We start from the raw sequence: 25814 nt of genomic DNA, 5'->3' as shown, positions 1-25814 counted from the left end.
GTCAATGTTAGGGAAGGGGCTGGATATGAGGGGCCGTTTAGGAAAGAATTCAGACTGACCTTACACAAGCACATATGAAACGCATTCACATTCACATGTGAAACGTTCACACGCATTCATACTACTGAAAACTCACATCCACATATGTGAAATGCTCACATCGACACATAAGAAACGCATTAATTATTCAAATGTTAAAAGTTCCCGCACGCATTCAAACTACTGAAAATTCACATCCACATATGTGAAAAGTATGCTTCATGTCATGGCTGCTCGCAATGTTTGGGCTATCTCGTTGTTATGATCAGTGACCTATGCTCTTTTGTAAAGCTCTCTCTTGGAAGTCGCTTTGGATAAAAGCGTCTGCTAAATGCATAAATGTAAATGTAAAAGACATTCACACGCTCATATATGAAACACTCAAAAGTGTAAGTGTGCAAGAACATTTTCACTATATCCGGAAGTCATTTCAGTATATTCGGAAGGCAGTTTAGTAAAGGCCCCATCTTCACAACCGTTGCTCTTGAGCTGGTTAAAATATGGATTCTCTAACTTGGTTCTCCTGTTTAATCCACTGATGTCATTCAGAATCTAGGACTAGAGCTTAAATGACATCTGGTTTCCATTTAGGGTTCTCACATGATCTTGATTATCCATTTCACTGGAACCTTAGAGAAGAACGGAGGCATGTCATTGGCTGTGGTGAGCGAGAGGCGGTTCTCCTCCAGGCTTTCTTTGATGGTGCGAGTATCAGCTGCCGACAAGTTGGTTTTGAGGGAGAGCAGGGCGGATACATGACTGGTTCTGGAAAAAGTGACCCAGTAGAATGGAAAAAAACACAACGTAGATCATTGGTTTGATAGCTCTCCATAAATGAATACATCTAAACACCACTCCTTTGTCACCCAACAAACGTTTGGAAAAAGTTTTAAAAACATCATAAAGTATTATAGCAATAGTACTGCAGTGTGGTAGTGATACTGATACTTCAATGGCGGTGACAATAAATCAGAAATTGCAGCTGTTTCATACAGTACAGGTTACATATACCCCATCGTGAGTTCTCCCTTTGGGTCAACAGTAACTAAAACCTATTATCCCTTTATAGTGCAGGATAGGAAAAATGGGAGGGACAGACATGACAGGAGATACCTGATATGAGACACCTGATATGAAACAGCCAATCAGACACCTGAGCTTCACAGCAGAAGCCCCTCTCAGATACACCTTCCTAAGTATGGGTTACCGGGGTAACTATCAGGGCATTCTGTATTTGACCAACTCTGTTCCCTCATGCAGAAACCAAATAGTAGGGCTTCAGTGGGTTCAGCTTGAAAAGGCTGGCTCGATAGCAATAAGCAACAGGTAAAATTAAGATTCACCTTTTGCATCAAGACCATTCAAATGTAATTTGCACTAAAATCAGACAAATGCTGATGACCCGAGCCATAATTTGTCTTTCTCACCTGAGGTCAGGGTGGTCTACAGCCAGTGTGACAATCTCCAGCTGGATGCTCCCTGGGTCTTGTAGTCTCAGGACCTCTGCCAGTTTAGGAAGGATCTCACTCAGCCAGCTCTCTTTAGAACCCTAGGTAAAAGAATACAGCAGACATCTCAGGGCCGGATTAACCATTAGGGCAACTGGGCACTTGCCCAGGGGCACATGACATCTAAGGGGCCCCTGGACAATGTCAACTAAAATGTTATATCACGTTATGAACGCAGTCCTGACTTTCCTTAATGTGAGTACTTTATTGCAACTCGTTCAATCAAAATGTTATGTTAAATCACGTCAAAAACAGTGTTTGTGTAGTCTAGTAGCCAGTGCCGCCGCTCCCATAACGCTCACTACGCGCTGTGAGTAGGGCACCAACTCCTGAGGGGGCACCAAAAAATAGCCAACTGAAAAATCATAATACTTATAATACCGATATTATTTTAGTATAGAAATATTAGACACGTATATTACAAACCCCCCCCCCCCCCCCCCCAAACAAAACAAACAAATAGGCTACACACTCAACTTCCCAAGCTCGCTGTGGGTGCCCTTCCCTCAGTGGGCTGACGAACTTTGACAGTAGGCTAGGTCAACTTTTCTAAAATGGGCTTAAAAAGATAACAGGAGTCAGGGGAAGGAAAAAAGAAAGAAAGAGACAGCGAGATGGTGCCCGTGCATCACGTTCAGGTAAGTTTAATCATTGTTAAATACGGGAAATGTGCTGCTAATTTAATGGTTAGCCCATGCACCTCAAACTTTCTGACGCGTAACTTATTTAGGTGCAAGCTAGATTGAGATTTTACTGTTAAATATTATCTATGCATTTTACAAGTAACTGACGCCAGCTAGCTGTTACTTTCTTACTTCCTGTCTGACAAGATTTTACCAATTGAAAAACGGCTTGTAAAATGTTTATTTTACATAAAGCTCAAAAAACTATTTTGCGCTCAAATAAAGGCCCAAAAAATTCGCTCGCGAGCTTCGCGCGCTCGCATTCATTTTTTAAATACGTAACTAAAATCACATAACATCTTTTTTATACTATCAGTTCATGTAGAGGTTTGTTTAGAGGCTTATGTAAACTTGAGAATAATTGTTCCATAGCTGTGGTGCAACAACTCAATTTGTTTTGATAAACCCTGCCAACATATGATGCAACATTCCCCAGTGTTGGGGAGGTTTCATGCAGCTGTTTTGGTTTGCTTACCCATTCTTCAATGAAGAAACTATTGAGTTTTCTGTTGTCTTCACTTAGTAACCTGGCTGCATTCTCCTGCTGTTCACTGTTTCTCAACTTTATCTTCCTCTTCATCATCCTCTTCACATACTCCACCATCACGTCTGTGTGGAGCCTACCCAGGAGTTCCTGTACACGAAGACACAAAATCAATCTCAGTTGGTGTGCTTTTGGGTGTACGTGTGTGTGGGTGCGTGTTAGTATTCTTACCTCTCTACAGACAGGTTTCAGATCTGTGAAGTTTTCCAAGTTCTTGTACAGAGTCTCTAGAATGTTTTCCAGTATATTTTGACTTCCTGTAAGCCAGTCATGAGTCCACAACCTTTTATACTGCACCTGGCAAACAAAACGTGAATTTGAGATTAGCCAAGGATGCTTTGCTCGGTAAAAGTTATTTGTCTTTTTTTTACCCCCCCCCCCCCTCTAAAGGTCCCATGGCATGAAAACTTTATGAGGTTATTTAACATTAACATGAGTTCCCCTAGCCTGCCTTTCGTCCCCCAGTGGCAGAAATTTCGATAGGTGTAAACCAAGCCCTGGGTGTTTTTCTCCCCTTTTGAGAAAATGAAAACTCAAATGCTCCGATCTAAAAATCTTCCCCTTATGTCGTCATAAGGGGAAAGGTTACCTCCCCTTTCTCTGGTTTGCCCGCACAGAATTTGGCCCATCAATGAGAAAATGAGCTATGACATGCGAGCGCTATATTGTTTTTCCCTCAAGAGACATCATGGCTTGCAATGGCAGTTAGCCCCGCCTCTCTCATAGCATTTAAAGCTACAGACACAGAAATTACATGTCCTAAGGAAAGCTCATTGTGGGACTGCTCGTAGTGGCTGTAATTCTGCACCAAGGTTGAATTTCGGGAAAGATACTTCAGATACAGTATTAGGGGACCACTAAGGCCTATATAAAAGCGTCCAAAAACAGCATGCCATGGGACCTTTAATTACTTTAATTATCTTTTAAACCACATGCCTTCTTGTTTTCTTTAACATTGATTGGGATAGATTTACTGCAATATAAAATACAGTAGGCCTACATTATGAAGTGCAAAATGAACTCCACATGCTATGGTTGGGGTACAGATGGGCAGACTCCTGAACTCTTAAGCAGTGCCGCCGCCGTCAGTATTGCCAGTATTACCATATGGCAATACTACTTTTGAAACAAGTATTGCCTCATTTGCCTGCTTTTTTTACTACTTTTTTTTGACAATTACTAATCTCCTTCCTGGTTACCCTAAGCTAAATGAAAAGGTTTCGAGAAACGTATCAGATTGTCCATCAAGGCTTGTCCATCAAGGCTTGTTTGCTTCAACCCTTATCTTATCTAAGTAGGCTTTATTTTAAACAGAAGTAGCATTCATGATGATGATCATTTGCTATTTGCGAAGTAAAATGTGTATGCCTATTTACATACATTACATTTTTACATTTAGTCATTTAGCAGACGCTCTTATCCAGAGCGACTTACAGTAAGTACAGGGACATTCCCCCGAGGCAAGCAGGGTGAAGTGCCTTGCCCAAGGACACAACGTCAGTTGGCATGACCGGGAATCGAACTGGCAACCTTCGGATTACTAGTCCGACTCCCTCACCGCTCAGCCACCTGACTCCCCTGTCAGGTGGCTGAGCGGTGTCATCGATGTCATATGTCATATGTCAGCGGTGATGTCAGCGGTGATGTCAGCGGTGTCATATGTCATCGATTATTGACATTAACTGGGGATGGGGATGGTTTGATTGTTAATCAGATACTGTACCAAGTAAATGTGAAAGGTTGGAGAGTGCTGCAACATGTACAGTAACCTACCTTTAGTTCTTCTTGCATGGGACCAATGAAGTATCCATAGCCACAATCTTTCAGGGACGTTAAAGTTAGCAAACATTTTGCTTTTATCTCCTCTGACATTGAGTCGTCTTCTCCTATTATGAAGTCCCTGTGGGTGATTTAACAGCCTTTACATTTATGTGTATTCATTGAGCAGACACTCTTATCCAAAGCATTGGACAAATAGTGCACACTGTTTAGTAAGTACAGCAGACAATCGAGAATTAGAAGAGCACAGCCGTAACAGTATTACAGCTCGACTACAAAATTTTAGGATCTTAACTACAATATGGCATGATTCCACAAGCAACAACAACATCATATCTCAATTACAACCTCATATATTTTTGCAGGAGCAATCTCTGATACAATATAGTGCTACAACATCATCTCAACTACAAAAAAATATCAAATTAATATTCAAATTAATTTAACTCAAAATAACTTCAGTTGTTTAAGGGGAGGTAAGAGAAAACACAGGTAAGCTTACCTGATTTGCTTGATGCTAACCAGGTTAGCTTTCAAGATGGCCTGTGTGTTGTCTCGTCTTCCTTTCATAAACTCATCCAGAGAGTGTTTATAGCTGCAAATATAAGTTCATCAAACATATTATTCTGTGGTGACCGGGCATACAGTAAAGTTCAAATTTCAAATACCTATTTGAAGCACAAAAAAACATTATGCAGTACACACAACTTATAGGTTTCTGCAGTTGACATAAAAGTACTGTTACCATCACGTGTCATGAGCACTAGTTTGGCTGGGAGCACACAATTCATGTAGGTATTCAAATGATATGATAAGAAGTCATATGACTTTCAGTAGAGGTATTGACACGTGTTACAAAATATACTGTGACGTCCAGTGACAGTTGAGGGAGAGAGAAAGTACACTACCTTATTAAGAAGCTTTCCAGCTTGGACAGGATTCTCTGGCCTTTGCTCTTGTTGCCCAGAATAGACTTGCATTCTTTCACAGCACAGTTGATAACCTGCCAAAAAGTATCTACGTAATTAGTACAGTACATCACCGGGATAGTATGATTTCCTTTTGAAACTGTTGTTCGGACCATTTGGAGTGGGAAGGGGATCAAATGAACACTACCTGTATGATGTCTATGGCAAGGGGGCAGAAACAGTATCCATCTATGATCTCAGGCATATTTCCCTTCTGCCAATCCTTCACTTCGTTCTTTAGAGCTTCATTAAACCAAGTTATTACTTTATCCTGGAAATACAAAGTTATTTTGACATGTTGATTGCCCCTGTGTACTGTAAGCAGGGCTTCCCTCAAAAATTAGTTTCAATGCTAGTATCGCTCAGCCACTAAACCATGTTTGTCTGAATTATAAATTAACTGAAGACATGAGATCAATCACAAGTATCAAACAAGTTCATTAGCAGCTTTGTCTGGTAACTGTTTACCTCTTTGTGTGCTAGATACTGTTCCTCTAATACTGCCTGGTCTTCTTCAGGCACAAGGCTTCCCATGGACTCACTGTTAATGTTCATTTTAAGTTCTTTATCTTGCAAGATGGTGCTGCAATAGATATGACAAGGGGGTGTTACAACAGTTCTATACCTACTTGGTTCAAGCCTTACACAGCTGACATTATCCACAGAGCGATTGATTGATTAGTAACACTTTATTGTCTTTGCAAGTTTCCTTGCATCCCAGCATTTCCTAATTAAAACTCCTCAAGAAAAAGAGCACTATAACTTAATAGAGACTCCTTCAAAGATAAATATAGGAAAATAAAAAGTAAATGGATCCCGATGTGTAACTTATTGGATCAACCATCACTTGTTTCCAATGTCCCACTTACTTTGGATAGTAATCATTGATCCAGAACAGAAGATAGGTACAGTCATCCACATCAAGTCCAGAACGGGCAAGCTCTGTTAGTTGTGTGGAGAAGGTTCGGTGATACATGCGTGCGTACAGATTACAAATATCCAAATCCTGTGGGTAGCAGTCTTTCACGTCTCTGACGACCACAAGAAGGTCTTTCTTCAAGCATTTCCCCACCTTACACACCTCCCGCTTCATATCTGTTGACAGGTTGTCTGCACCTTCAATATCTTGTTGCACGGTTGCATTCCTCAACCGTGACTCCACCATCATTTGAAGCAATGAGTTGTGGGTGCTTCGGCACCTAAGAGGACGCCATTCAGGAGGACTGAGACCATCCGGGCGGTCCTCCCATTGGCGGTCTTGCTCTTCCTGTTGCATTACGGCGATCACGGCACCACGCAGAACCTCCAGGTGTTCTCTTGAAGGCGCGGGACTGAAGCTGTCATGAACAGCCATCCATAACTGGACCAGTAGAGTTTGATAGTCTGCATGCAGCTTGTCCTCCTCTTCCCCACTCCTGGTCGGACTCCCCCCCTCAGTCTGTGCACTTTTCTGAGTGAAGAGCTGCTCCTCCAGAGAGATCAGATGCTTGGAGGCCTCTGCCAAGGCTTTCTGACTCAGGTGATCCATGAAGCTTAGAACTACCTCTGGAAGCAAGGCATTGGAAAGACATGAGGATCACACCGTCATGTTTATCATAATGAACTTACAACCGATTTATAATAACAATAAATATTCACGCCAACAAATATGGGATTCATCTCATCTGTCTTTATTGTGGTATTGTGGCTTACTTCATCTCTTCCGTGTAAACGACTATGTTAACCCTTTGCTTTATGATTTATTGATATTATTGGGTTCCATGATATTGGTCAAACTGGACCCTTATCCTGAGTTTTGGATATTTCATTGAAACAGTGGAATATGGAAAATATTCTCCTGTATGCAGACATGTCTTTAAAAAGATCATGTCATGACTATTCTGTGCTCCAAATGAAATATCACACTGGTGGAACAGGTAGCAGACATGTATGTAGCAACAACACATACAGTATAAGATGACATACTTGAATGTGGATGTCATCTGTGGCATGAGAACAAACGTGAATATGATGATGTGTATTTGTGAATTGAACACTAATACCAATTCGACCAATGGAGATTATGCACATCCTTTAGGAAAACCGATGGAGATAGCTTTGACCCATGTCATGGCAACCAAGGGTAATTTCAGACTAAAATATTTAACTTTAAGGTACTACTACTAAATAGCAATACATATAGTAAAAACATGGTAAGGTACATATTAATTACAATGTAAATAAATTGTATTAAGTAGCTTATTCCAAAAAGGCACTGAATCGTGGAGGGTCAAAAAAAGTTATAAAGGGGCAGTTGAAGGTTGTGTTCCCACAAACATGATCAATGTTACCACTGGAAAGCCGAACCTCCTTATGGCATCCTTAGTATCCTTACCACTACACCTTAATGACATGTACAGCGATGTATTGTTGTAAAGGGCAAATTATGTAACTTCAGTGTTGTTAGTATTACTACAGTATGTAGTTGCGCGGAAGTCAATGTTTACCTCAAACATTATACTTTTTGAGAGAGAAAAAACAAAACTATTTTACTGCCAGTATTCATTTGAGATTGTATGAGAAACACATGATAATTCTAAATGCACCCAAACAAGGATTTAAAACATGCGGATAAACTTACCCTTTGGAGGAGGGTTCTCCACTGCATTACTGGTGCTAGGTTTTGGAGTCTTTGGGCATCGCTTAAAGCCAGGTATTTTCAGTTGCTTTTTTATCCTATCCTTCACTGCTCTCAGGTCACTTTCACCGTCTGGTTTTGGGTAAACCATTCCACCGCGAGGTCCGGATCCTTTAGCTTTGGTGGGAACAAAATATAATGTTCTTTACAAAAGCTTATATACATGTGTTTTCAGGAACATGTCTGTAAACTTGTAATATGTCGCCTAATCTATATTACTATGTCTGAGATCTATTGTACTATGTCGCTGTGTACAGTTATAGGCAACGCATTATTCGGTATTATGATCCATTAAAAGTCAAGTAAGTGCGTCAGATGTGTTCCATTTGTTTCCCTACAGTTCTTTTAAATTAAAATTGTCCTTAATATCAATCATACACGAATAAAGCCAGTAGTAGCCGTAATTTCATATTTTAAAAACCTAGATCCATCTCGAATTATATTGTAGCCTACTTGGCTACAAAAACCTGTCAATCATCTTAGTTTGATCATTTAAATTATAATGTTCTTTCTAGCGTAGCCTACAATGTAACCGACCTTTCCTTCTCTTGCTTGGTGTCGACAATGTAACAGCGGTCTGAAGGGACAGTAGTCTAGAGCCAGAGGGTGGAGTATTAATGTGATCTCATCTTCTTGTATGACAAGCAGGGATGTAGTGGGGGCTAAACGCACGTAAACGCCGTTAACGCACCTCCCGATATTCGGTAATAGCGTTTATCCACCTCTAAATTGCAGAAATTGCGTTTATCCACCTCTAAATAGCGTTTATGCGCGTTTACGCACATCTAAGTTCCCTGCGCCTCGTATTCTGCCGTTGGAATAATCCGAAATAAATTTGGTGTAATTTTAAAACACCAAAGACTAAATTTCATATTGTTTAACATTTAAAAACTGTAGTCTGAATCATTTCATCTGCGCTGTAGGGTCTGTGACCCTCCAATCAATGTGTTGCGGCGGCGACACCAATCAGTAGGGAGGACAAACCCGTTTGAGCGTTTTTCCTGAAATACGTTTTAATAGTTATTCCTGGGGAAATTATGGAATTAAATTACATATTAACTATACTGAAATACGTGTGCACAATAATATCAACAATATTTGCTCAATTTAGACGTTTTTAAAGGTTTTTAATTTTACCTCGAAGCTACTTCCTTTAATCAGCAGTTTGTGAAAAAAAGGCTAGTTTTACGACAGTGACTTTGGATGTAGCCTACTTTAACATGTTAGCTGATTAGCCGTTACAAGTGACATATGTATACATCCCCTCTTGTTTGTAAAATACGTAGTCTTAAATACGATGGGAACACATCACTTAAACAATTCTAAAACGTCCGACACGCCAAATGTTGTCATTTTTTGTCAAGCGTCCCTGAAGCTCAAATTCCGAGTCGGAGTTCCATTAAGCTTTTCATTGCAGTGAATGGGTGCGGGCACTCATCGGGCATAAACTCAAATATCTCAGAAGTCCCAACTGGAAAATGTGGGTTTTACAGTCCTGTAGAGGACATTTTCCTGAACAGATTGAAATCAAGTTAAGGATGTGGCATTGAAGTTCAGGTTAGTAGCCAAGGGTGTAAAGACCACTTGGCTAATTACAGACGTCTTAAACCCCAGTACCACATACGGGACTGTATTCACACGGGCATTGGCTCTAATTTGAGTGATAGTTTGTTACATCAATTGAAAAACTGATCTGGGACTTTTGACTCAAGTAGTGGGGGTGCTAGCTTGTCCGTGCTATAGCTTCCTAAACAACCATGGAATTCTACGTTTGAGTTTTTTGGTGGATTTGCTTAAATAGTGACACAGTACATCTGTGTATTAGTTTGCTTAGGAAACGACTCTCATTTACACTTTAAATCACACACTAGACAGACACCAGTGTAACTGTAGTGATGGTACCTATTCAGTACACATTTCTAAGGTTTAAGTTACCTCTTCTAAGACACAAGACAGGTGTTGTCAACATCTACAACAGGCCTATAGCACTGGTAGCAATCTTTTGAGAAAGATTTGATAAAGCAAAGACATGATGAGTGAGTAGAATGATACATCAAGGGAGGAGGTTGATTGAGATTTGGGCTCCGAGACATTATTCTGCCAGACATACAATAGTTGATCATTTGGATCAGTACAGTAAGGCAAATGCTGATTGAATCAGGATCCACGAAGTAGGCTATGTGCACACATGTTGTGGATTAGTTTACCTGTTCGGAATGGATTAATTAGCCATGGATATCAGGCGATTTTTGAAGAGACCATCGAGTGCTCCCACTCCCACAGATGCCCGCAAAAGGCCTCAAGAACAGAGTGATCAATTCACGTTTGTAAACGTTGTTTTGGTTTGCACAACATCGCATCGCGGTGTTGAAACGTGAGACGTCTCAGACGTGAAAGCTCGTCTCTAAAATTAATAATTTATCCACCTCTATTTTTACCCCTACACCACTGATGCCATCAGTGATGGCAAGCAGGGGCATCTTAATAGCTCTTGAGGCCCCTGGGCTATGGACTTTTTTTTTCATTTTTTGAGGCCCCCCACACGCTAATCGCACAATCGCACGAGTTGCTTGTGTTGTTATTTACATTCCGTTGCACAGTTTAGGCTGAAATTCAGTTTTTGTGGTCAAAAGTGCCTTGTGTCAACGAAGGGAACTCAGTGCTAGCCTACGTCACAACGTCAGCACACGTTAGCAACGACACATGGATACAACGTGCATTGTTGTTGCACAGCAAGTATCGTATCGTGCCGTGGTGTACTAGCAGCATTATACATTTAAGCAATTCAAGACTTGCATGTACAGTAAGTAATGTCACAATAAATTATGTATTTAAACTCAAGCTTGTGTTGTGCGTCGCTGTATTCAATGCCACAGCCTAAACTTTGTCAAAAGAAAAGTTTTTAATTTCTGGCGCATTCAAACAATCCCCTCAGTGAAGTTTGGCTAGCAACAGCAGCTAGGCTAGCTTGCTCGTAGCACAATTCAACTTCTCCACGCAGGGCTTTAGACTGAGACCAAAAAGTCGCGTTTGAGGGCATATGTTCATTTAGCAGATGGTACCGTTTGAATCGCGATTCCATCTGAAAAATACTGCCGGTGACAACGTTGTTAGAATAGCTTGTCTCAAAGGGGGTTCAGCTTGTTTCATATTAAATGGACACATCTGCAACCGACGCAAGCACACCCTACAAATTGTACCCTCTCTAGTTTTTGTTACATTTTGTTTAGATAAGGGGGACTGCACATACACCACCAGATGCCACTGTAGAGCAGAGTAATGACACCGCGAATACGGACGTTTATCATCATTGGGTGTGCTCAAGCCTTCGGCGAGAGCACAACCTTTGTTCTCTCACATATTTATTTATTTATTATTATTTATTTTCGCCCCCCTAAGGATCAGTCAATATTTGGACTACATACACAACGGCGGTGTCAAAAGGTTCGTCTTGGTAGCGATTGCGTTGGTTGTATTTTTATTTACGTTCGGTTGCATGGTTTAAGTAGAAATTGCGTTTTTGTGGTGAAAAGTGAAGCTAACAGTGGCTAATTTGCTAGCCACAGTCACTGACGTTACTAACGTCACTACGTCACTAACGTCACAAAAACACGGGTGACTACCTTTGGCAGAACATTCGTTTCGCATCTGTTAACTTGGGGGATAGCTAGGCTAACTATAGCTTTACTGCAAGGCAGCTGCAGAAACGCCACAAGCAAAGAGGCCAGGGTGATAACTATTTACTCATTTTACTTTGTGATATGACACACAATTGTGATGTGTAATGTACAATATAAGCTGATATTATTAAGGAAGTACATCTACTTTCGGAAACAGTAGTCTACTATTTCACTGAAGTATTAGCATCATGACATTAGCCTGTGTTGCCCGGTGGTCTATGATGTAGCGTTATCTGTTTTCAATTGTTAAAATAAACATTCCTCACATATACATTTTCGTTGTAGGGTTTATTCTGACATTAGTAAACTATTTGTTGGTGAAATTACCATTACCTGTGGTTTCAAACCAGTGTAGCTCACTGCAACGCTGTAGCTTACGTGAGACACACTACAAAAACATCTACACTACACAGCTGTTTAGGAAGTCAAACGGCGACAGAACATGTTCGGCACTCCCCTTACTTAAATCAAAAGTCTAACTACTAACCTGAACTTCATTGCCACAGCCTAAACGTTGTCAATCTGTTCATGAAAATAATTAATTTAAGCTTAAACCGTACAACGGAACGTTAAATCCAATTCAACCAACGCAATCGCTACCAAGACGAACACAGCAGTAGTCTAGTACTGTACCGTAGTAGTACAATTTACCAGGGAAGCTTCTCCACACAGGGCTATATCGCATTTTGCGTTGTTACTGACAATGATCGCTACCACTGAGCTTTTTATGAATGAGCGATTTTCCACTAAATAAATGTCAAGCTTATTTACGTTTTGGGGGGCATATTTTCAGTTAGCAGATGGTACTGTTTGAATCGCGATTCCATCTTCTACTGCCGGGTAACGTCGTAGAATAATCTTCAAAGGGGGTTCTTTATTAATGAATGAATGCAATGAGTAGGCTAAATGCCTGAAAATATCATGAGAAGGGAAAAACTTAAAATGACGTTTAAGTCATAGAGATTAGGTCAATTTTTACACCGGTCTGCCCAATTTATTGGGTGTGCTCAAGCCTTCGGCGAGAGCACAACCTTTGTTCTCTCACATATATATTATTATTATTTTTTTTATTTCTTTTTGCCCCCCTAAAACTCAGTCAATATTTGGCCTACATAGACAACGTAGGTGTCAACAGTTTCGTCTTGGTAGCGATTGAGTTGCTTCTATTGGAATTTACGTTCCGTTGCATGGGTTGGGCTTAAGTTAAGTTTTTGTGGCGAAAAGTGAAGCTAACGGTGGCTAATTTGCTAGCCACAGTCACTGACGTTACTAACGTCACTACGTCACTAACGTCACAAAAACACGCGTGACTACCTTTGGCAGAACATTCGTTTCGCATCTGTTAACTTGGGGGATAGCTAGGCTAACTATAGCTTTACTGCAAGGCAGCTGCAGAAACGCCACAAGCAAAGAGGCCAGGGTGATAACTATTTACTCATTTTACTTTGTGATATGACACACAATTGTGATGTGTAATGTACAATATAAGCTGATATTATTAAGGGAGTACATCTACTTTCGGAAACAGTAGTCTACTATTTCACTGAAGTATTAGCATCATGACATTAGCCTGTGTTGCCCGGGCAACACATACTACAGTGGTCTATGATGAATCTGTTTTCAATCGTTAAAATAAACATTCCTCACATATACATTTTCGTTGTATGATTTATTCTGACATTAGTAAACGATTTGTTGGTGAAATTACCATTACCTGTGGTTTCAAACCAGTGTAGCTCACTGCAACGCTGTAGCCTCCCCGAGACACTAGTGTGAGTAGCTAACAAAAACTCCTCAGCTGTTCAAGTCAAACGGCGACAGAACATGTTCGGCACTCCCCTTACTCAAAAGTCTTTCAATAGTTGAAACAATCTGACTACTAACCTGAACTTCATTGCCACAGCCTAAACTTTGTCAATCTGTTCATGAAAATAATTAATTTCAGCCTAAACCGTACAACGGAACGTTAAATCCAATTCAACCAACGCAATCGCTACCAAGACGAACACAGCAGTAGTCTAGTACTGTATTGTAGTAGTAGAATTTACCGGGGCAGCTTCTCCACACAGGGCTATATAGCATTTTGCGTTGTTACTGACAATGATCGCTACCAGTGAGCTTTTTATGAATGAGCGATTTTCCACTAAATAAATGTCAAGCTTATTTACGTTTTTGGGGGCATATTTTCAGTTAGCAGATGGTACTGTTTGAATCGCGATTCTATCTTCTGCCGGTAAAGTCGTAGAATAATCTTCAAAGGGGGTTCTTTATTAATGAATTAATGCAATATGAGTAGCTAAATGCCTGAAAATATCACGAGAAGGGACAACTTAAAAGGACGTTTAAGTCACAGAGATTAGGTCCATTTTAACACCGGTCTGCCAAATGTATTCGTTTTGATTCAGCCTGTCAGCTGCCTCTTGCAGGGGAAATGAGAAGACATCATATTTCATTCTACACTTCACTCGTATTTTGAGTTGTAAATGAGCAGCAAAAAAAAGATGCTTTTAAATCTATGTAATCTTTATAAATAATAAGTAGGCCCGATGCATTTTTATATAAAATATACAGACCCCTGTGCAACCGACGCAAGCAAGCACACCCTACAATTTCCCCAGAAATTGTATCCTCTCTAGTTATTATTTTGTATTATTATTAAGAGGCCCCTGATTGGTCGAGGCCCCGGGCTTAAGCCCAGGTAAGCCCGTGCATTAAGGCGCCACTGATGGCAAGGGTTGGCCACGGGGTTACAAAACGATGTAAGCCTATCAGTTCACTATACCGTCCTTCTCTCGGACCTAGATTCGGTAATGCAGATGATGTTGACTCATCAAACATGCCTGGGTATGTAGCCTACAGTCTATGGCGTTGAGGGGATACTTTCAACTACAAAATTAGCACTCATTTCTATATGACTTTGCAAATGACCCAATAGCCAACTTAAAGACAACATAATAAGCCTAACTAATAGATTCATAAATGTAAATTCCAAAAGGTCAATTCCACACAATGAACAATTCATCAAAAACACCCCGTTTCAAAATCATATAAATGTCTGTGCCATCTTACCAACATCCATCTTCTTAGTCCGCAACATACTTTTGCCAACAAGAGTAGAATAAGGAACGATGCTATCAGCTCCGTGTGATGCTGGTCCTCTGCTGCTGCTGTAGTGACACCACGCCAGGTCTTAGCATCAAAGCATTGAAAGAGGGAGCGCCTTGTAAATTCACTTTCTGTTTCATTTTAACACGCGGCATCTGCAGTCTTAGCTCGTTGCTTCCCCCCCCCCCCCCCCCCCCTACTCTACAGTAGGTAAGAAAGTAACAGCTAGCTGGCGTCAGTTACTTGTAAAATGCATAGAGAATGTTTAACAGTAAAATCTCAATCTAGCTTGCACCTAACTAAGTTAACATATTTGAGTGTGCTAACATTAGCAATAACGTCAGCAAGTTTGAGGTGTATGCATAGGCTAACCATTAAATTAGCAGCACATTTCCCGTATTTAACAATGATTAAACATGGACTTACCTGAAAGTGATGCACAAGTTGACATTGTCCAGGGTGTCTTAGATGTCATGTGCCCCTGGGCAAGTGCCCAGTTGCCCTAATGGTTAATCCGGCCCTGGCTCTTTTCTCCTGTGAATATTAACTATAGTAGGTATTAGCTAACCACATTGGCGACTGTGAAAACGATAGACTGCTGCAGAAATGTCTAACGCTACAACAGCTCTGTTTTCAATCATGTTGAGTCCCTTACGGAAACAATGTGGCTGAGGATAGGAATGTATTTTACCATTAGAAAAGTATCAGAAAATCATATTCTTCCTTTCTCTCTTTAAATATTTCTTATTAATCTATATGACTCAGTCTGACTGCTGTCTCGAGTTCCACTGGTAGGTCATAGGCTGCGATTACATTGTCTTGATCAGGGCTGGATTAACCATTAGGGCAACTGGGCACTTGCCCAGGGAATCATGACATCTAAGGAGCCCTGGACAATGTCAACTTGTGCATCACTTTCAGGTAAGTCCATGTTTAATCATTGTTAAATACAGGAAATGTGCTGCTAATTTAATGGTTAGCCTATGCATACACCTCAAACTTGCTGACGTTATTGAAAAAATTCGCAAACTCGGGTAAAACACAAACATACAAACAGAACAGTAACTGCCCTCAGACATCTGGGGGACGTAACAAGCATGTTACATTTAAGTCCTTGTAATGAGAGTCAGTTACAAGGTTGTAAGGCTTGAGTGAGTTAAGTCCTTGGGTCAGATGGCTGAGCGGTTAGGGAGTCGGGCTATTAATCAGAAGGTTGTTGGTTCGATTCCCGGCTGTGCCAAATGACGTTGTGTCCTTGGGCAAGGCACTTCACCCTACTTGCCTCGGGGGAATGTCCCTGTACTTACTGTAAGTCGCTCTGGATAAGAGCGTCTGCTAAATGACTAAATGTAAACGTAAGTCCTTGTAATGAGAGTCAGTTACAAGGTTGTAAGGCTTGAGTGAGTTAAGTCCTTGTAATGAGAGTCAGTTACAAGGTTGTGAGGCTTGAGTGAGTTAGTAAGTCTTATTAACACAAATGAACATTGATAAAAGGCACATTTATGATTAAATCACAACCCTAACCCTTCAAGAATTCAAATATGGAACGCTTTATTGGCACTTTATTCATCCATCCAATGTGGATGGATGAATGCCATAGTTCTCTCTCCCTCTCATCTCTCTCTCACTCAGTAGACACTCTGGCACTTCTAATGTTGCTGATGTTGCACTCAGTTAAACCACAAGAAAGCCCATGAAAGTACAGGGATCTCTTGGATTTCACAAACTCATTTCAATAATTTTTCTTTTCATTTTCATTTCCTATTTAAAAAAAATGCATTTATCTGAAAATACATGATAAACATTTTTATTTTCACAAGACTGGCATCTACCTCATACAAATGATGGTAACTAAGGAGTTCTGATCAGTTACACATTTTTTTTTGTTGGAAGACAAAGTGGGCATGTGGATGAAGACATTGCATATCTAAGATAGTGGCAGACAAAATATGTGTTTTGTGTAGGGTCAAAGTTTGTGAAAATCACAAAACTGTGGACATAACTACTGTAAGATGTTAAACTGGTTCCCTTCAATATCTTATGCTGCATCTCTCCCATTGGAAAGCAGAGAACAATAGTCATGTCTGATGATTTGTTTTATTCTTATAGTTTCACTAAATGTACTTCCTTTTGGTGAAAAATATGAATGCCTTTCACACATACATTGACTCATTAATTGGTTGGCATGGGCGTGGGGTCCTATACAAGACCAGTTTGTTGTTTCCTTTACAACATCTGATTTTAGTATAATGGTACAGTCTCTCTCCATTTGGGTCACTATTGAGTTAACCTAGAACAACACAGAAGAAAAAAATTGAATGCAAAGGGATTCCAACTGAATCTTTGGGTCCACACCCAAACAGGCAGCAACAAGACATTTTTTCTCTTTCATGGCTTTACAGGGAACTAACTCTCAGTGAAAGAGTTACTCAATCCCTTGATAAAAGTATTTCCATGGATGTTTTGTACTTTCTGTGTTGAGGATCTGACTCAATTGTCATTGCTGCCATTCAGATCACCACAATATGTGATTAGATACTGTACACTATACATTATGATGAATGCCCTAAGAGGAATTTTTACATCCCAAGGGTGAAAAACGATGAAAGAACAAAATGCTGTCTGTGAAAAATGTCAAACAATATTAGGTAGGCTTTGTGCTAAATAACATTTCATTAACAAGGAATAGCTTTTAATGACTGAGTTTTAAACTGCTTAACTGCATTGCTCCTTGAAAGTATGGAAGTGCACTGACTGTGTGCGTGCCCCTGAAAAGGATCTGTGACCTAAAGGTTAAAAGGTCGGGAAAGCAAGTCAGACCTCACATTTGAATTCACTGAATAATGCAATTCTGCGGACAAACCATGTTCCATGTTGCCTAGTCAAAGTAAGGGAAACACTTTCATTGGTCATGAAGATGTATATAACCCTACATTTGGTAACATCTAGCTTTTATGACTTCCACACAACTAATCCTAATCTCCCCTGCTGTCTTCATCATAATAATTTTCGTAATAGTCAAACACATCATTTCAAGGGGAGGTTCTTGGTTCAGTGTAACCCATTGGTTATTGGCTGGGAAGTAAAAACATGCAGCAGGCAGAGTGATGTGTTAATGTGTGAGAAGCAGGAACATGTAAGTGTCAGAATCACTAGCTAGCTGGATTTGAAGATGGTGTTGAAGTGCACGTACAGTAGAAAACGAAATAAAACATTTGGAACTCTGGATAATCTGGAATTATGCCAGAGCCACAGAGCCAGGCCAACATAGACAGAGTTTAATCAGCAGTTACTGATAGAGCATGACAGGGACGTGCACAGACATTTGGAGGGGCACAAATGACATTTTAAAGAAATAATGAAATTCAATGAAAAGACTTAACCCCCCAAAAATATGTAAGATACAATAATATTCCTGTAAAAAAAATCTTGGATGCCAAAGACCTTTGCACCGTACAGTATATCTACAGTGAACTGCAGTAAAATCCAACGACATACTGTATAGTGGTTGGTTTACAGTCTGAACAATACAACCCTTAGGCACTTTAATGTGTGTGCATGTGTGTGTGTTTGTGTAAAAGACAGAAAGCCCTTGCTGTGTGTAAAAGCATGGAATTTTCTCTGACAAATCCTCTATCTCATGGATTTTGTATGCCGCTTGCACAAAATAAAAACCAAATTAATATATTTTCTTTGGGTTAGGGTTAGGGTTGTCCTTCAGGCAACACGACCCCCCCCCCCCCCCCCCCCCCCCCCCAGTCTCAAGCAGAGAAGACTGCTGATGTTCTCATGATTTCAAAGCCTAATTTAACATACTTGTCAGTGTTTTTTTTCACTCGAATTTGGATGGGTAGTTAACAACACATTCTTCTGTGGTGTGATGAACTTAAAACTCATTTTCAATTCCACTTTACAGGATCTTTAATAACCTGCTGTAAGACAAAAAAAGAGGAAGGAAATTCTGGATTTAAGCAATAAAAGTATTGTTACCTCTTTTTCATGTTTCATGTTTGGCGTGTTTTGCAATGACCAATTCTTAAAAAAGACAATTTTACAAGTTCCCTAAAAATGTTGACCAAAACCAACTATAATCCTTTTCCTGTTTTCCCATTGTACCCTCTACAGCTTGGTCATTTCCTTTCTCTCAAGTGACAGATTAATTGTTTTGGGGCCTCCCTGCAGAATGTGTGGGGAAAACAATTTACATTGTATCGCTTTTTTGTAGAACCCACATGATAGGTCCACTGGGAGAGACACTTTTAACACAGTCTGAAGAAAAGGGTTGTGGTGAGGTGAGAAAGAATACCAAGTCCTTGGTTAGAGAAGGGAAATGTTAAACCAACTTTCCACTTCCATTCCATTCATTTTCCATTTCAGGTACAAAAGAGCAGGAAGGAGCTGTACACATCAACATCAGTGTCATGTTAACATATTTAATGAGAGTTTGACTTCTGTTTTCTTACTCATTGGGATAGATTTTACATTCCCATTTTACATTACATTTAATGTTAAATGTTGCATACCTCAAAAGTCACATAACTGCATTCACAGGCTTGTTATGTGCTGAGGATTCAATAGTGCATTACAAACAACTCTCGCAATTTAACTTTATTTTGTGTCGTCAATGACATGCAGAATGACACGTTTTTTAGTCAAAATAAGTATTCATCCCCCTCTTAAGGAAAATTGTGAAAGTTCAGCCTGATTTCATCAACACGACTGCATTGTTTACGTGTAATTTTACAGATCTTGAAAACATAATTGTGTTTTTTACTCTCAGGCCCGCTCAATGACCAATTGTTGTAAAAGGTGGAAGTCGGGAAACATTGAGAGACCACTGTACATGACGGTTGGTAATATTATCTTTAAACTGCATCTCATTTAAATGGACTGCATTTATATAGCGCTTTTATACCTTAGCGGCACCCAAAGCGCTTTACAATGTTTGCCCCATTCACCCATTCATACTCACACTTACCGACAGCAGCGAGCTACCATGCAAGGCGCCGGCCTGCCCATCGGGAGCAACTTGGGGTTCAAAGTCTTGCTCAAGGATACTTCGGCACATGACCTAGGAGTCGGGGATCGAACCGCCAACCTTGCGATTAACAGACAACCCTCTCTACCCCCTGAGCCACAGCCGCCCCAAAGCTGAGCTGTGTAGCCCTTGTCTGAACACTAGAGGGTGATAAAGGCATAGCCAATGACATTTTTGGGATCTCTTGACCAGTAATTCAACTCTATGATGATATCGGACATTTTAAATGTGCATACTTTTCCCATTCTTTGGAGCATCACCCAATATTGACACGTAATGATCACAATAATGAATAATGTTGCGAGACAAAATATTGTATTCGTTTCATTTATTACGTATGTCATATAGATCCATGAAATCATCTATAGGGCTTCAGGTCAAGAGTTGAGCATTAGTGCTGCCTGTAAGAGAAAGAATAACAAAGTTCTGTGCCAAAACCTTAAAACAAAGAACCAGATACTTTAGGAATTTAAATTGATCAAATGAGTGTAAATACTACTGATGTCACAGAGATCCGTTTGTGAGAGATATAATGAGACACATCGCAACGGTAATGCCATAGTTGTCAAAGGGAAATTACCTGTAAAATCTGAATGTCAAAATAGACCAAATAGTGATTGCTGGTCAGTGGTGAGTACACTTCATCATAAGAGCTCAACATTTTTTGATTAACAGGATATGGAAAAGGTCAAGATTGGGGGTTAAGGGGAGAGGATTAGCTTGATTTTAGAGCCTACAATGTCCCAAGATATGCTTGATAACCAAGATGATTTCTGGGCGAAAATAATACATTTTGGCAAATTTTTCTCCCATCTTGTCTCAAAGTCCGCCTTTACAGCCAATTTATCGTGAAAGGATTCTGCTTGTTATGTATCTAATGTGGAAATGGGAATCTACTTATGTCCTTAACATTTTACAAGAGTGCTAATGAGAGGCTGTGGGGACATTGTTTTACAAAGGTTAATGATTGTTCGAATGGAGACTGTACCCTTATCAAACACTTTCTTATCTTCCTCAGACCTAGCAATTAGTCTTTGGGCAATTAACGTTCGAACCATGCTGCCCCTCGTATTGGTTTCTTAGGACCACTTGAGAGAACATTCTGGGCTTTCTAATGATGTGATGAGAACTATGTCTGGAATTGCCATTGTATTGTAGTTAGTAAGAGGTCAAATATGTTCAACAATTTCAGCAAAAAGAAAACGTTTTCTCCCTTATGAAGATGATGTGTAAGCTAATGAGACCCTTAGAGGGTGGTTGAGCAACACAGACAGCTCAGTGCCAGTGGAATGTCCATATAAGATTTTGGAGCAGCCCGCTACTTTCCAAACAATTGTGTTCCAGCAATATTGTTCCAGCCAATCAGCGATGCATGTCTTCCTCCTTGGCTTATTTAGTGAAATCACTGTCAATCAAACTCAAGCTGGAGGAAATCTCGGAAGTTCAGATAAGAATTGGAGACGCTGTTCCTTAGAATTTATTTTAAAACTTTACCTACTGCAGCTTTAATTAAGTTATAGATGCTTAACTATAACACAGATACAATTTTATTTTCCTTAAAATGTTTTTTTTTAAATCCAAATATCTATGTTATATAAGTTAAAAAAAAGAAAGAAAAGCTGGTCATTTGATGGTCATGTTGTCAAATAAACCAAGTTAGTTTATGGATGATAATACACATCGCAAAAGGTAATGGTCGCGTTTCCCAGACTCGTTAAGAAGCTCTTATCTTGGAAACGCGGCCAATGTTGGTCGTGGATAGAACCTGAGAGGGTTAGACAGACAGACAAGTTATTACAGTAGATTGTTGGAACACAGCCATCCCGAGGTCCACGAAAATGTAATTGCATACTACATGGAAAATTGATGTGTGGAAACCTACAATTTATATGCAGATCTAAGGACCTATATCTTAAATAAACAAAGACACTGTTTGCTGTGTGGTTGAGCTTAGGGGATGCCCTGGGGAGACCTACACCCATTGTAAACAAAGCTATGAAACAGAAATGTTTTTACGTGAACGTTCTCACAGAGATACCGTAAACTGCAAATGGACAGAAACAGTGTTCTTCTGTAGAGGTGAGGGTGTTTGGACGTTTCACCAGGCAATAATGGCAGGAAGCAATGAATGTGTTGATCTTGACCCTCATGTACAAAGTCACATTTAAGTTGGGAACAGCATGAAAGGAGATTCAAATCAACATGATGATTTAACATGCTACAACCAATGCCACAAACAGATCGTGATCGAGCGTGAGAGGAAAAGGATAAGGAGAGAAAGAATCTAATTGAAACGATACGACAATGAAGGGCAGAAAAAGTAGAAGCTTGAGAGACTAACAGAGGAAGACAAAACCACTGATTTGAAGGAACAGATAAAGAGGGGGGGGGAGAGGAAGAGGATGATTGACTGGAGGAGGAAGGCAAGGAAAATGCACATCCTCTGAGGATGGAGTTAAAGGAAGAGTTTAAGGACAAGTTGAACAATGCCGTGACTGAGGAGGAGGAAGACGTTAAGGAATTCAATAACAATTGTGTATGGAAAATATTAAGCTCAAGGCTTATTTATGCTTGAAATGGCAAGTGTTACGCATGCCAAATAATATTTGGTGTCCTAACAATATCTTAGCATGTACTTTAGAGCATGTAACTGCATCACAGAATGTGGTACATTTGGTTCTTCTGCATTTTTGGAACTGGTCAAAGTTTTTCCTGAATAGAGTTTAAGTAGAAAATTGTTTATACTTCCAACCAGTGGATGTTGTGATGTCAAAAATGTCAATTGCTTATGCCTTTGTTAAAAAAAATCATATTTAAGAGCCTTTAGGAACATAACACCCAATCGAGATTCAATGTTAATGAAAGTTAAAGGGAGAATTAATAATACATTCATGAATGTAAGTTTCAATTTAGGTTAGCCTACCAAAAGCAATGAATTACAAACACTTTCTCTCTTTAACCCCCTAGGAAATTAAAAGGCGATGGACTTTGACACAAGAATAATATAATTTTTTTTCCATGTTAATTTTGTTTTTGTTAAGCCAGTAATTAGTCTAGTCATCACTAATAGGTGATTTAAATTGCCAATTTGTTCCAATCTGTAGTCTTTAGACATTCATACTGTATTCCAGTTTTTTTTAATTGTACAATCATTGTGCAAGACATGAAAGAATCAAAACAGCTGTCATGTTCAGTGTTTGGCCTTTGTATGAAATGACTGTCTGAAGTTAGAGACCCATCAACATCCACAGATTCATGTAATACGGACTTCCAGTGGACAAAGTCCGAGGTTACTCATCTTGGTTGGCCGCCAGACCTTGTGTCCATCCTCAGGAAACGGCTGTGGGACGATTGGGCCTTTCTGTGGCAAAATGGGCATGGAAGATTGAGGTCAGGCCTTTTGTGACCTGGAATGATGTTGTGAATGAATCCTTCACCTTGGCCTAGTACTTTGATTTAAATGGTTGCAATACAGGGGGCAATCACGAGCAACATTTTAGAAATGGGGGTCTTTGTGGCCAATCCAGCCTGCTCGATTTGATCTCAATGGATGTGTCCTGTTTTAAAAGCCTGAGGTGTTGTTACATTGTTTGTCTTTTACCGTCCTCCGTCTGAGAGAGAAAGAGACCGTAACAACCCTCCTACGAACATATCTTTCATGTTTCGAAGAATAGCAGTACAATCTACTCTCACAACTACGATTAAACTGCACTCCTATTTCAATAAATGTGTTCAAGCTACTGTAGATACTCTGACACAACCAAAGGTCTTGATAAATATATTGACACAGGATATTTCAATGCACACAAAGATTGACAATGACTGATCATTTAATACTTGCTTTAATGAAATACCTGCTGTATTCATCAGGATGACATTGTTCTCTAGCTACCCAAACCAGAACACACTCATTAGATTTGTAAAAGAAGAAACTGATTGTCAGGCTAAACTACTGATCAAAATTATATATTTTATATTGTCAAGTAATTGCAAGATATTCTGAGAAATGGTCAAATGAATCAGTCACTTGCCCTCATGAATTATGACGAGAACTTAGGCTTTTAGCATAGATGCTAATCTTGCTTGTAAATGGGGGTCACGTTGAAAGTTTCTTAAGGTCAAACGGAACATAAGAAGATTGCCCTGAACAATTGGTGCATTCAAGTTCCATTCAAATCATTGAATTTGAATGTCTCACGCGAATATTCAAGACAGAATGTCAAAGCTGGTGGAAAAGCCAGTCGTGGAGGGGTCAGCAGGTGAAAATGTGAGGGAGAGAGAAAGACGCCATGGAGAACAGATGATAGGCAAACGAGGCATGACGAGTGTCTTCTTGTTAGCACATGGGCCTGGTGACCGCATGCTCATCCTTCTAGTCTGCATCACACACTGCAGACGACTATTTTTGTCTTCCTTGTAATGCTCAACTGTCTGCTCCATGAATCTGAACTTGACCTGCTTTCTATGTGTCAGTGTTCCAACAGACTGTGTTTTGGTTGCAAATTCACTATGTGTTGTGATTTACAGTATTCATATATTTTTTGTCTTATGTTACGACTTGAATAAAAATGGTTCAAATTTCCCTCTGTGCATGGCTTTGGATGAAATGTAAATGAATGCATTAAATAAGTTCAGACTAATACTGCAGTTTATTGAATTATATTTCAACATAAACAGTAATGATTACAATTGGAAACCCATGAAAAAAGTACTCATTTGTTTTATTGTAATAAATAATGCATTCAACTTGAAAGAATTAAAAGAAACATAGAAACGGTGGCATCAGCTTTTTCATGTATGATAGCATCAGGCTGTTGAAACTGAACCACAGCAAACATCTTTCACCTAACAGAAATGCTTATTTAATTGAAGCGCTCAGTACATCTAGGTTATATCAATGAATCGAATCATAGCTGCATGCATTCGGAGCATACTGAGTGAATTCAGCATTGTATCCTAGGTGTTTTCTGCAGTACATACTGTACTGCACAACAAAACTGCTAAAGATCAAAGGTTATACCTGAGTGAAGAAAAAAGACTGCTCTCCAGTACATGTAAACACACAAAAACATGTACAAACACACACACACATACATGCACTCTATTAGTGTAAAATTGGCTTTTCATCTATATTCAGATGCTTAGTTGACTCTCGTAAAAACCTTGTGTGGCTTTGCAATTTCTTTCCATTATTGCCTTCACAATACGCCATCGGTCTACAGTATCTATAAATAGTTGCATTCTGTTCAAGGCCACTCTTACCTTGAGTGCAGTTAAGATTACTTGTTTGACTCAACTTGCAATTATAAAATTAATTAATTGAATGTCTTGAGGGTACAGTTAGATTTAGTCTTTTTCTTGATTGCATCACCTAAATATGGTTCCTTTGGTATTCTAAATTTTTCTTCCAAAAATACTTGAACATAAAACCATTGTCACCTTTTAAAAGCTGATTTGAGATGTGAATTATGTGGGAAACAGAACAAAAACTCAACATGAGAGAATAGGCCAGGGGTCTGAATACTTTTGCAAGGCACTGTATATGAAAAACTGACGGGTGACAGATATGAAACAATTTACTTTGAAAAAGTTAGTGCTTTAACATAGCACGATAATTCACATGACTGGAGAACATAATTATGAAGTGAGATCAGTCCTTCGGAGCAAGTCCCAGAGAAATAAATCAGCCAAGGTGACCGTATCCACGGCGATGCCACTCTCATTAGAGCTGCTTGACCGCAGACTATGTCATTGTCCGGATGTGCCCGTCATCTGGGGGCGGGAAAGCCAGGG

The 25814-nt window shown here is 39.8% G+C and overlaps 1 protein-coding gene across 1 annotated transcript; it reads right to left on the bottom strand.

Annotated features, from left to right (window-relative positions):
• Nucleotides 1-15023, bottom strand: tnfaip2a (tumor necrosis factor, alpha-induced protein 2a). The gene is made up of 12 exons (XM_067242087.1): nucleotides 14948-15023; nucleotides 8142-8315; nucleotides 6391-7066; nucleotides 5990-6104; nucleotides 5670-5792; nucleotides 5462-5556; nucleotides 5056-5148; nucleotides 4548-4674; nucleotides 2946-3071; nucleotides 2706-2864; nucleotides 1467-1588; nucleotides 1-804 (listed from the first exon to the last, which is right to left on the bottom strand). Exons 1-12 carry the CDS (start codon nucleotides 14973-14975, stop codon nucleotides 636-638), a joined length of 2007 nt encoding a protein of 668 aa, XP_067098188.1. The 5' UTR covers nucleotides 14976-15023; the 3' UTR covers nucleotides 1-635.
• Nucleotides 15024-25814: the final 10791 nt, after the last annotated feature.

The sequence above is a fragment of the Osmerus mordax genome, chromosome 8, assembly GCF_038355195.1.
Source record: "Osmerus mordax isolate fOsmMor3 chromosome 8, fOsmMor3.pri, whole genome shotgun sequence".
Taxonomy (NCBI): Eukaryota; Metazoa; Chordata; class Actinopteri; order Osmeriformes; family Osmeridae; genus Osmerus; species Osmerus mordax.
This window is presented reverse-complemented; position numbering and strand designations above follow the sequence as displayed.